Raw genomic sequence first — 13,181 nt, 5'->3', positions numbered from 1 at the left:
CTGGATCCCCAGCTGGCTGTCACCCTGGGAGCCTCAGTCTTCTCATCTATGAAATGGAAACAATATCAAGAAGTCCATCTGATGCTTCTGGGAGGAGCTCAATAAATAGTGCCTTGGGGAAGTTAAATCCTCTCTTTCTGCAGCTGGGTTCCACTCGCCCACCCCCAGCAAGAGCACTCCTGCCAGCACCCCCCCCAAAAGAAAGTGCTGCAAAAACCTTTGAAGCAGTGCAGCCGCTTTGAGAAATAGCTTCGCAGTTCCTCAAAAAGCTAAACATAGAATTTTCATGTGACCTGGAAATTCCACTCCTAGGTATATAGTCAAAAGAATGCAGGGGCGCCTGTGTGGCTCAGTCGGTTGAGCGTCCGACTCTTGATTTCGGCTCAGGTCACGATGCCAGGCATGGGATCGAGCCCTGCATCAGACTCCATGCTGGCTGTGAAGCCTGCTTAAGATTCTCATTCTTTCTCCCTCTGGTCCTCCACCTCTCTCTCTCTCTCTCTCTCTCTCTCTCTCTCTCTCTCAAATAAAATAAAATTAAAATTAAAACTAAAGAATGTAAAACATCCTCAGATACTTGTATATGAATATGAATAGCAGCACTATTCAGAATAGCCCAAAGGTGGAAACAATCCAAATGTCCATCAATGAATGAATGGATAAGTATCATGTGATATATTCGTGTGATGGAATATTACTTGGTCATGAAAAGGGGTGCCTGGGTGGCTCAGTCGATTAAGCGTCTGACTTCGGCTCAGGTCATGATCTCCCAGTCCGTGAGTTCGAGCCCCGCGTCGGGCTCTTGTGCTGACAGCTCAGAGCCTGGAGCCTGCTTCGGGTTCTGTGTGTCCCTCTCTCCCTGCCCCTCCCCCACTTGTGCTCTGTCTCTCTCTGTCTCTCAAAAATGAATAAATGTAAAAAAAAAAATTTTTAACAAAGATGCCACTCAAATGAAAAAATAAGCCTGGGGGCGCCTTGGGTGGCTCAGTCGGTTGAGTGTCCGACATCAGCCCAGGTCATGATCTCACGGTCTGTGAGTTCGAGCCCCGCGTCGGGCTCTGTGCTGACAGCTCAGAGCCTGGAGCCTGCTTCGGATTCTGTGTCTCCCTCTCTCTCTCTCTCTGCCCCTCCCCTGCTCATGCTCTGTCTCTCTTTGTCTCAAAAATAAATTTAAAAAATTGTTTTAATTTTAATAAAAAAATAAATAAATATAAAAATGAATCAGTTGACTGTACAACCCAAAGAATGAACTCTAATGTAAACTATTAACTTTAGTTAAGTATAATGTGTCTACATTGGCTCATCAGTTGTAAGAAACATATCATCCTAACAGAAGATGACAGAAGATGTTAATAATAGGGGAAAGTGTGGGGAGTTGATGGATGTTTTGGAACTCTATACTTCCTGCATAGTTTTTCTGTAACCTGAAACTGCTGTAAAATATAAGTTCTGTTTAAAAGTTAATTATTTGAGGGACACCTGGGTGGCTCAGTTAAGCATCCAACTTCAGCTCAGGTCATGATCTCACAGTTGGTGAGTTCACGCCCGGCGTCGGGCTCTGTGCTGACAGCTCAGAGCCTGGAGCCTGCTTCGGATTCTGGGTCTCCCTCTCTCTCTGCCCCTCCCCTGCTCATGCACACGCTCTCATTCTCTCTCTCTCTCTCTCTCTCTCTCCCCCTCTCCCTCTCTCTCTCAAATATAAATAAACATTAAAAAATAAGGAATAATATAAAATAAAGTTTTAATTGTGGGGTGCCTGGGTGGCTCAGTCAGTGTCGACGACTTTGGCTTAGGTCATGATCTCATGGTTTGTCTGTTGACAGCTCAGAGCCTGGAGCCTAATTCAGATTCTGTGTCTCCTTCTCTCTGCCCCTCCCCTGCTTGTGTTCCCTATCTCTCTCTCTCTCTCTCTCTCTCTCTCTATCTATCTCTCAAAAAAAAAAAAATAATAATAAACATTTAAAACATTTTTTTTAATAAATAAAAAAGTTAATTGTTTGAGGGTTGCCTGGCCAGCTCAGTGGGTAGAGCATGCGACTCTTGATCTCAGGGTTGTGAGATTGAGCCCCACGTTGGGTGTAGAGATTACCTAAAAAGATAAAAAAAATCTTTTTAAAAAAGTTAATTATTTGAAATTAAGGAAAAATGAATTAAGATGCTTTAATTGGGGACAAGGTGTTCTGTGGGTTCAGACAGTCGTTTCCTTTCGTGACTTGAGTGCTGGTGACACGTGTGGGTTCAATTCGCAAACACTCCTGAACCGCCCAGTTGCAGAATGTGCACTTCCCTATACCCCCCGTATTACACTTCAACTTAAAAAAATTAAAAATAAAATGAAAATTTGTTTCCCGATTGCATCGTCTTTTAAAATGTGCATCTTTGGGGCGCCTGGGTGGCTCAGTTGGCTAAACACCCAACTTTGCTCAGGTCATGATCTCACGGTTCGTGGGTTCAAGCCCCGCGTCGGGCTCTGTGCTGACAGCTCAGAGCCTGGAGCCTGCTTCCGATTCTATGTCTCCCTCTCTCTCTCTGCCCCTCCCCCACTCACTCTCTCTTTCTCTCTGTCTCTCAAAAATAAGTATTAAAAAAAAATTTCAGGGGCGCCTGGGTGGCGCAGTCGGTTAAGCGTCCGACTTCAGCCAGGTCACGATCTCGCGGTCCGTGAGTTCGAGCCCCGCGTCAGGCTCTGGGCTGATGGCTCGGAGCCTGGAGCCTGTTTCCGATTCTGTGTCTCCCTCTCTCTCTGCCCCTCCCCCGTTCATGCTCTGTCTCTCTCTGTCCCAAAAATAAATAAAAAACGTTGAAAAAAAAAAAAAAATTTAAAAAAAAAAAAAAAAAAAAAATTTCAAATGTGCATCTTTGACTCAAACCAGCCTGGATCCCAGTCGCAGCCCTGTGACTCCCCCAAGTCAGCAGCCTTGAGTAGTCTAGTCCCCACCCCCAGCTTCCATGCGCCAATCTGTGAAATGGGTTAACAATAGCAGGAGCCACCCCTTAAAGGTTGCTTGGGACACTTCAGTGAGATGAGGTCTGGTAGGCGGTATGCAAGATTTTAGCCATTATTCCTGCTTCTATTATTTACTAGTTTATGGGAGCGAGATAAACGCAAAGCTGACACTCTCAGGATGCTGTGAGAGGCTGGCAAACTTCAGAGCATCAGACACCAGGCAAGGGCACCCAGCAGCCCCACCCCAGCAGAGGTGGCCCCGCCTGTCCTGCTGGGGCTGGCATTATCTGAAAACGGAGGAGCCCGCGACTGGTTCCGTGGCCCACGCCCAAGGAGCGCTGGTTTGTCAGGTTAGCCCGGCCGCCAGTCAGGGACTTGTCATACAAGGTGTGTGGGCTCCTGAGAAGGAATGCAGGACACGACCATGCCCCCCACACACACACACCCCGGACACGCACACCACCAGAAATCACACATGTTGCCTCTCCTTGAACGGCAGGTCCTGGGACCCACCTGTCATCCAAGCACCCAACACTGGCTCCACTGCCCTGGCTCCACTGCCCCACATCCTAGCCCTGCCCTTCACTCACTCTGGAAGCCAGTGGTCAAAACAGCCTGCCTCCTCTCCCTGCTCATGCCAACCAAACACCCTCTCTATGCCAAAGAGCTGCCTGACCCCAGAGACTCCTATTCTCCCAAAGTGCCAGACCCTAGAAGTCTGAGCTGAGAGGGGGCTTACCCCAGATTTCTGGGGTTCGGAGAAGGGGCTGCAGGAGCAGTTCTGAGGGCAGAGCCAAGCTGGCAAATCGAGGTGGGAAGGAGGGCCTCACCGCAGCTGTGGGCACACTGTAGGCTGTCGCCCACAGCTTCCTCGGCCCAAAGGAGATCCTGACAGAAAAAGAAGTTTACGAACCACCAGTAATCTAGACCATCCCAGAACTGCAATTGCCTCTGCCCACCATCTCAGCACTTGGACACGAGCCTCGGAAAGGATTCCACAAAGCTCCACCTCAGAGCTGTGTGACCTCAGGTGAATGTCTGCACCTCTCTGAGCCTCAATTTCCTCACGTGTAAGACAGGAACTATATTACCCACTTCACAGGGCTTTGACAACAATGCCACATTTTTAATGTGCTCAGCTCAGGGCTTGGCACACGGCAAGCCCCCGATCAAAGGTGCCTCTCCTTGCTGTTGGGGCTGGCACCATATCCGTTAGTGCTTGCCCAGTCATCTGGGATTTGGAGAATGGGGTCCCAGGCTTGCCAGGGAGGCGGGAGGGGGTCACCTTCTCCGTCTGCAGAGTCATCCAAGCCCCTCTGTGGATACCAACCCAGGTCACCACTGGACACCAGTCCAGGGCTAATGTTACCGCTCAGAAACCCAAGCTGGGCTATGCAGAGAGGCCGGGGCCATTGGAAAGTGCACAGGATGTTGGGGTCACACAGGGCCGGTTTGTTCAAATCCCAGCTCCCCCACTGTCTCCCCGTCTCCCTCCCACCTCCAGCCTGAGACTCCCCAGTTGGCAGGTCTCAGCCGCCTCACGTGGTCCAAGCGGGGAGGGCCAGCCCCTTGGACACCAGGGAGCATACGTCCCTCCGGCATCCAACAAACGTCAGCTGGTACCAACCGCGGGACCTCACACAACCCTCACAGCCAACTCTGGGGGCCCAGGAGGGCATCTCCTCTTTTCAGGCTCTGTGCCTGCCCTGGGTGGGGAGAGGGACGGTGAAGGCAGCCGGATCACTAGCGTAAAGTCCCTGAGGGAGACGCTGTGGAGTGACTCCGGTCCGCCCTGCGGCACAGGGCAGGGCCTGGATCCGCCCGAGAGGTCCTGATGGGGAGGGGGCTCTTCCTGAGGTCCCTTCCCATCACGGAAACCCGGGGAGAAGGATGTACCCAGGACTCCGAGGGGCGCGCTCAAAACAACTGCGCCCAAAAGCGGCGGCCGTCGGGGACACGCCCACGTCCCCCCAGGAGGAGCCTCTGGGACCCGCCGCCGCCGCCGCCGCCGCCGCCTGGGTCGTGGGGATTCCCGGGGCTGGCTGCGCCCAGCCCCTCGCGTCCCCGCTGCCAGCACCCGCGCCTGCCGGGCGCCTCGGGTTACAGCGCAGCGCCCCGGCCGCGCTCGGGTTACCGCCCCCCGCGCGCACTCACCTCGCGGGTCTCGGCCTCGGCCTCGGCTTCTCGATCCGGGATCCAGATCCGCCCGCACCGCAACCTCGGTTCTGACCGCGCCGTCCGGCGGCCGGGCCCTTTAACCCCGCCCGGCCGCGCCGCGAGGCCCGCCCCCGGCCCGCCCCCGGCCTCGCCAGCCTCTGGGCGGGGACCGAGGCTAGGCCCCCAGAGACGGAGAGAACCAGAGACAGAGTCGTGGATGCGTGGAGAGCGACGGAAAGGGAAAGACGCAGAGCCGGGGATGGAGAGACCGACAGGTGGAGAGATGGAGAAAAAGCCGCAGACAGAGACAGCGAAAGAGACATTGGAGACACAAAGGCTTGAACACCCAGCATCCCCAAACCACCACACTCCCTGCCCCTCTGCCCATGCCTGGCTCCACTTAGTGCCCAGATCCCCCCCCACCCCCGCCTCAGGCCCGCTCCTTAACACCCCCCTCTTGCACCAGCACCCTCAAAGCCCACACGTCAGGACCTGCTCCCACGCTTGGACAGGGGTCCCTAAGCCAGCAACCCTGACCACCACGCGGCCCCAGGAATCCTCAGGCTCCATCGGCCCTGGGGAGCCAGACGTTCTGCTCCCTCTGGATTCAACCCACCCTCCTGGGGCTCTACTAGCAGCTGCAGCCTCTTCCTCCAGGAAGACCTCCAGCCTCAGCAAGCCGCACCAGACTCTGGTCCTGCTCCTCTCACCCCCACCCACCCACCGTCAGCCAACTCGACCATCCCACTAAGATGTTGTCCTTGGCCAGTTTATCTGCTCCAGATAGATCCAGACAGGGTCAGTCCCGCCCCGGATTTGGAAGAGATGCCCGTGTCAGTGGGTGGGTGGGTGACTGATCTGGGCAAGTGGGCAGACAGATGGGAGGAATCACAGCTGGCGGTTGGCTCTCCACTGCCTCCACAGGGCCAAATGGCATGGTGCATACTGGACACCCAGGTAGTATCTGTCAAAGAAAAAATTTAAAAAGCCACAGGAGATTAGAGAGATCAAAGCCTCCGACCATAATTGCAGGCTCATCTGGGGAAACTAAGGCAGATGCTGGCAGCTGGAGGAGAGGCACGACTGGCTGGGTTCAGGCAGGAGCCAGACCAGACACTGAGAAGCCTGAAGCTGTAAGGAGACATCGCCCTCCTCTCAGTGAGTTCCAAAGCTAAAACCACAGCGAACCATTAGGAAACTGAAGAAAGGGCAAGGAAGTTCAGACTGTTTTCCCCAGGATGACCATTCCAAAGCCTTTCGATCTGTCAGAAATAAATTCTTGATCCTGTTACAGACAACGGGTGATCCCCTCCTGGCTTTGGGGGCCAACCAGGTGGGAAGTCTGATCATGGGGCTGGTTAGCCTGGGGGATGGGAGCCAGGGGGTGGAGCAGGCCTGGAGCTGTGCTGGACTCTCAGAGGACAGGGCCAGAGGTTACAGCCACAGTCAAAGCCACATAACACTATGGGCTCTGGAGGCAGAGGGTTCGGGTGGCTTTATCGGTTACTGTGTACCCACCTCAGAAGATTGCTGTAATGTTTTAGGGCAACAGTTGTCACCCAAGGCAATCCTGTCCCTCAAGAGACAATCTGACAATGTCTGAAGACACTTTGGCCATCACAGCTGGACGCTGGGGTACCGCTGGCCTCTAGTGGGTAGAGGCCAGGAATGCTGATAAACACCTTACAATGCACTCACAGGATGGCCCCTCGCCAAAGAGAATGATCTTGGGGCACCTGGGTGGCTCAGTCGGGTGAGCATCTGACTCTCGATCTCAGCTCAGGTATTGGCCTCAGGATCGTGAGTTCAAGCCCCGCGTCAGACTCCGCACTGGGTATGAAGCCTATTTAAAAACAGAGAGAGAGAGAGAGAGAGACAGAATGATCCAGCCCTAATGTCAATAGTGGTGAGGTTGAGAAACCCTGCTTCAGGGTGTAGGGAGCACTTCTGAATTTTAGCACACAGTAAGTGCTAGGTAAGTGCTGACTGCCGTTATTAGCCACCATGGAGTTTCCAGCCTTCTTCCTCACCAGCAAATCCTGACCACCAATTCCATGTTCAGCATGCCCTAGTTCAGAGAAAGCTGTGGCTTCCCCGCCCGATCCACAAGCAACCTTCAATCAGGCAAGTCCTGCTTTAGCTGGCTTTGACTCCCCCCTGAGACCAGGGTCTCCTTGAGGGTGAGTCCCCAGGATCAGCTGGTGCCGGGCTAGATGGCGCTTGGAATACATCCGTGCAGCGGGTCAGACCTGCTGTTTTTTGTTCTTTGTTTTTTAATGTTTATTCATTTTTGAGAGACACATAGAGACAGAGCGTGAATGGGGGAAGGGCAGAGAGAGAGGGAGACACAGAATGGGAAGCAGGCTCCGGGCTCTGAGCTGTCAGCACAGAGCCCGACGCGGGGCTCAAACTCACCAACTGTGAGATCATGACCTGAGCCGAAGTCAGACACCCAATCGACTGAGCCACCCAGGCGCCCCCGGACCTGCTGTTGAAAGATGCAAGTGTGGTTCTAAGGGCTGGGAATATGGCAGAGAATAAAAACAGCCCAAATCCTTGTCGTTGTGGATCTGAAGCTGAAGTGGAGAAAACAGAAAATAAAGAAAACATATCCAGCAGGAAATTTTTACCAGGGAAGGCATGTAACAGGTTTTTGCAATGGGGCCGAGGGGGATGCTGCTATTTGACCTGGGTGTCAGGTGGCCGGCTGAAACCTGAAAAACAAAAATAAATGTTGAGTCACGTTGTACCCCTCAAATTTGTCTTTGTCAGTTCTACCTTCATAAAGCTGGGGAAGAAAAGAATGAGCGAGTGAGTGAATAAATACATGAATTTTCATAAGTCTGAACCACAGGGAAGATACTCTGGCTCATTCCCAAAGTCTGATACGAGTGTCCAAAGCATGATACAAAGTACCTTAGTAATTTTAGATAGCACATGGAGAAGTTGTGTCTATTCATTTTCTCTTTGATACATTTATGTTAAATGAGAGATTTGTTTTGACTCGTAGAAGAAGAAAAAAATAGACTCACCCTGGACACCAAATCTACACCCTTGTGGATATAATGATCATTGTATACATTTTGCTTTAAAATAAATAAGGCTTAGGGGCCCCTGGCCAGCTCAGTCAGAAGAGCATGCGGCTCTTGATCTTGAGGCGGTGAGTTCGAGCCCCACATGGGGTGTAGAGATTATGTAAATAAATAAAAAACTTAAAGAAAAAAGAAAAAAGGCTCGAAAGCAAGACCACTGAAAGAAAATTATTAAGTAATAAAAAAAAAAGTAATAGGTAGATGGAAAGTGGTGGCAGATGATTGAGTGACAAATTTCAACATCAGAAGCCATCTGTCTGGTGGATTAAGACAAAAATGGAAGATTCCTAAATGCAACTTTGGGAAATACTAGCACACCAATCTCTCCTAAATCCCAGAAAACCAGACACAGAGGGCTCGAAACTTGAAAACTTGAAGGAGGGAATTTTAAAGCCAGTGTAAGAGGCCCCCTTATCCCGGCAGGTGGTAAACTTGGCTGAAGTCTTTAACCCTCTTCGGTTCAGTAGTGTTCTCTCATTAGGCGCTGGGCCCTCTGTAAGGGTGAGAGGGGGCGGTGTTTCTAAGTGAAGAAGAGACAATACAAATAATTGAAGCTTTGTTGCTTGGACGGAGGCAGAAGGGAAGGCTACGTGAAGGATGTGACATCTGAGCTGGGACTTCAGGAAGAGGTTGGATTTCAACAGGTGCAGGAGAGGGGGTGGGGCTTGGGCACAGAGAAACCCAAGGGTGTGGCTGGGCAGGTGGCTTTCTCTGGCCTTGGGATGTGAGAGGTGAGGAGGAGGGCAGGCATGGATGGGAAGGGCCTTGAAAGCCAGTCCAAGTGGCTGAGTGTTGATCTGGTGGGCAATGGGGAGCCATGAATGGTGCCTGAGCAGGAGAAGAGCCCCCTTTAATGGGTTTGTTTTAAGGAACACTGGAGTTTATTGATTTGGGGGGCAATGTGGATTTTTTAGGGATGTGGGGAACGTCTGCATTGGTGACAGGCTGGAATGTGAGGTTCTGGGCAACAGTGGAGGAGAGGAGGAGAGGAGAGGGTGTCAGCCCAGCTTCCCTGCCCTCAGAGAGATGGGGACAAGGAAGGAGAAGCAAGTTGAAGGGCCTGGGAATGAGGAGGCACTGACCACAGTAGGCTCCCTGGCCGTGTTACCCTGGGCAAGTCACGTGGCCACCGGAAGCCTCTGTCCCTATACAGATAAAATGAAGGAGATGACCACGAAATGAAGTGGTGTTTACAGGGTCCTCAGCCCCATGCCTGGCACGGAGCACAGGCTAGACAACTAACCGCACTTCGAGTTTGTGCTTTGATTTGGGCTATCCCAGCCCTTCTCAACTGAGGCAGATTGCCCCCCCCCCCCCCCCCGGGAACATTTGGCAATGTCCAGAGATACTTTTTGTTGTCATGCTGTGGAGGGGGAGGAACTAGTGGGCAGAGGCCAGAGATGCTGCTAAAGGCACAGGATGGCCCCACCCCCCACCCCCAGGGAATGATCTGGCCCCAGATGTCAGCAGTGCTGAAGCTGAGAAATCCTGTCTGCCAAGGAGAAGCACCGGGAGGCGAGGCGGCTGGGCCCATCCTGAGAAGTGCACCTCTGACTGAGTCAGCTGTCTTGGGAAGACTTGGATGCCCGGGGGTTGGGGGGGGGGGGGCGGGTCAGAGGAGGTGGACAGATAAGAGAATGGGGAGACAGAAGCACCAATCACAGCTACGTTTAGAGACGGGATAGGCAGAAGCACGGAGCTGCAGGAGATGAGCCACATCTGGGAGGTTGAGGAAGCGTGGTGATAGGAACAATCCCCTTGGCCTGGGCCCAGAGGTCAAAGGGCCCAGGCCCTAGGAAGGGACAGGGCTCTGCGGTTCCCAGGCACCAGAATCCTCAGCCTGGCAGCAATCAACAAACAGCAACCTAAGTGGGAGGAGAGGACACGGGGGCGGCGGCCAGATTAGGGAGACGGTACCAGAAAAGTGTGTTCAAGTGGACCAAGGAGGAACACGGCGGGAGTGAGGGGAAGGGAGTTTCCTGGGCATCCAGAAGCTCACGGCAGACTTCCGGGAAAGCAGCCACTGTGAAAAATCAGTCCGTGCCTCGAAAAGCTAAAAATGGAACTACCATATGAGCCAGAAACTCAGTTCCTTAAGTATGTAACCGAAAGAATCGAAAACAGGGACTCAATGTCCCTGCATGTTCACCCGTACACGCATGCCCACAAAGGTGGAAACAACCCAGCGTCCATCAACGGATGAGGGGCTGAGGAAATGGGGCCCGTCCGTGCGGGGGAGCATTACTCAGTCATAAAAAGGAATGAAGCCTTGAGACCTACTACACCATGGACGAAACTCCAAAACATCAGACCCAAAAGGTCACACATTGGATGATTCCGTTTCTGTGAAATTTCCAGAATCAGTAAATCCATAGAGATGGTGAGCACATTAGGGATCGAAGCGGGGGGGGGGGGGGGGGCTGTGAGGAGTGAGGCCGTATCCAAGGAGAATGAGTACAGGGTCTCCTCTTGGGGCGATGGAAAATTTTTGCCACTGGGCAAAAGTGATGGTTCGGCAATATTTGTGAATGTGCCAATGCCGCCGAATTATATCCTTTAAGGTGGTTAACTTTATATTACGTGAATTTCGCTCCAATAAAATAAGAGAGAGTTCCAGCAGGAAACAGAACACTCAAATGGGGTAATTTGGAAAGAGATGAACAAAAGTACTATTTCAAAAAGACAGCGCAGCCAGGAACCTTTACCACCCCAGAGGTGCGGGGGCTAATGGGGCGAAAGCAGTTGCTGGAGAAGACTACCTGGCAGGAGTTGTTGGTTGAGGGACACAGCCAGCCTTCGTGGACCACACAGGAGAGGAGATCAGATATTAATACCCGGACCGCAGTCTCCTCCCTCCCTCCAGTGCCTGCTGTGGCTCCCTATTGGCGGAACCCAACCAGAAGCCATAAGGCAAGGGTTGAGTGATTCATACAAGCCAGCCTCCCAGGATACAAAATAGGGGGCAGAAGGGTGGAGACAAGGCAAAAGATAATTCAGAGACTTGAAACAAAGACCAGAGCAGTTCCAGGGTGTGGGGTGAATGGTGGAGCAAACAACTCCTTCCAATTCATCACTCACCACACTCTTGCTCACAGCCATTTGCAACCATTTTGCCAAACCCTTCAAGGTTATCTTTCCCCTCAAAGGCTTTGCTTGCTGCACATGCTCGGAATTTCCCTCTGCTTGGAATTCTATTCCCTCTCACCTGCTCAGCTAACTCCTACTTATCTTTCAGGTATCAGCGCAAAGTCCGTTTTCTCTGAGGGCTTCCCTAACTTCTGGGTTCAGTTTAAGCCCACACTGGATGCAGCCACAGCCCCTGGGAGTCCTCAGTCACAATCAAATCACTCTTGGAATGGTTCCTTTAGCTGTGAGCTCTAGGCAGGTAAACAGGGTCTTTCAAATTCCCCTCCCTTTTCCCCAGCCCCAGGGGACACACAGCACCTACTCATTCAACAGACACCAAGTACCCAGGGAGGACCAGGCGTTGTTTTACAATGCACATCCCTGCTTTCTGGAGATTAAAGAAAGCATAACCAGAAATACAGAAGCAAAAAGGTCATTCCGTGTGACATGTGCTATGGAGGAAAATCCAGCAAGGTAAGGAGATGAGGAAGGCCTTTCTGAGGTGCTGTTTGAGCAGAGACGGGAAGGGAGAGAAGGGTTTCACTGGAGGTGGAGTGTTCCAGGCAGAGGGCACAACTTGTGCAAAGATCCTGAGGCTCACTGTGCCTGAAGAAAGGGCCAAGAGCCCAGTGAGGCGGGAGCAGAGGCAGCAAGAGCGAGAGTGGGAGCAGACGAGGGCTGGGAGGTGGCAGGACAGATCGTGCTGGACCTGATGGGCCACTGGGAGGACTTCGGGTTTTCCTCCGGGAAAGGTGGCGCCGCGCAGGGCTCTGAGCCCAGCAGGATGCTGACTTAGGCGGCCCTCCCTACTTGAGATTTCCAACCGGCTCCCTCTGGCTGCAATAAAACGCTCCGACCAAAGGGGGCGCAAGAGCGGCAGGAGGAGCCCGGCGGGGGGAGGGGGGGAGGGGAAGTAGCCTGTGGCTCTGGCCGGGCACAGCCGCCCTGGAGGGACTGAGTGGCAAAGGTTGTGTAAACGTGGGTGATTATTTCTCCTCCCTCCCTCAAATGCCCGAACGCTGTTTCCTCTGCTGGAATGCCCTTCCCTGCCAGACCAGATCCTATTTATCCCTCAAAACCCAGTCGCAATAGCCCCCTCTTCCAGGAGCCTTTCTATGCCCCCTTCCCAAGCTTCCCAAGGGAGTCCAGCGTTGGACTTTGGGGGCTCTTTAAATCCCTTAAAATCATGTGCAAAAGCATGAGTTCATCTTTTCAGGAGACACCTGGAGCCATAGCTTTTACCAGATTTTGAGGGGGGAAAGGGAGGTTAAGAACTTTGTTTTTACAAATTGGAATCCCAGAGAGAGCCAGTAACTTGCCCAAAGTCACACAGCCTAATGGGAACAGAGTCAGGATTTAAATTTTTTTTTTTTTTAATATTTATTTATTTTTGAGAGAGAGGGAGAGAACGTGAGCCGGTGAGGGGCAGAGAGAGGGAGACACAGAATCTGAAGTAGGCTCCAGGCTCTGAGCTGTCAGCACAGAGCCTGACGCGGGGCTCGAACCCAAGAACCGTGAGATCACGACCTGAGTAAAGTTGGGTGCTTAACCGACTGAGCCCCCAGGTGCCCCATAGAGTCAGGATTTTTTAACTCCTGTGGCCCATTTGGGGAGCTTCCCAGGACTTGGATGCTGAACATAAACAGGTATTCATCCTTGTGATCCAGTGTAGGAGGAAAGAAAATTTCTTTCTAATAAGAAACCCAATGGTCAATAGGTTGGCTGACATTTACTGAACACCTGAATGCTATGTGCCAGGCACTGATCTCAGCCCTGGGGACGCAGTACTGAGTAAGAGAGGCTTCTGCCCTCCTGCAGTTTCCATGGGGGGGGGGGGGGGGGAGGCAACAATAAATAAA

At 52.4% G+C, this 13,181-nt stretch overlaps 1 protein-coding gene across 3 annotated transcripts in view; it reads right to left on the bottom strand.

Moving 5' to 3' along the window:
• Positions 1-13,181, bottom strand: part of CYP4F22 (cytochrome P450 family 4 subfamily F member 22) — a 52,668-nt gene that overhangs the window by 24,474 nt on the left and 15,013 nt on the right. The window contains exons 2-4 of one of the 3 annotated variants that reach the window (XM_078443251.2): positions 7,735-7,818; positions 6,623-6,947; positions 5,102-6,068 (exon numbers count right to left, since the gene is read on the bottom strand). In XM_078443251.2, the coding sequence (XP_078299377.2) occupies positions 5,102-5,457 (356 nt within the window). In that variant the 5' untranslated portion in view covers positions 5,458-6,068; positions 6,623-6,947; positions 7,735-7,818. Of the gene's footprint in view, positions 1-3,686; positions 3,836-5,101; positions 6,069-6,622; positions 6,948-7,734; positions 7,819-13,181 lie in introns of those variants that run through there. The other 2 variants (XM_078443252.2, XM_078443253.2) reach the window with 2 other exon arrangements.

The sequence above is a fragment of the Panthera onca genome, chromosome A2 (genome assembly GCF_046562875.1).
Source record: "Panthera onca isolate mPanOnc1 chromosome A2, mPanOnc1 haplotype 2, whole genome shotgun sequence".
Classification (NCBI taxonomy): domain Eukaryota; kingdom Metazoa; phylum Chordata; class Mammalia; order Carnivora; family Felidae; genus Panthera; species Panthera onca.
The sequence above is the reverse complement of the archived record's forward strand: the minus strand, read 5'-3'. Positions and strand labels throughout refer to the sequence as shown.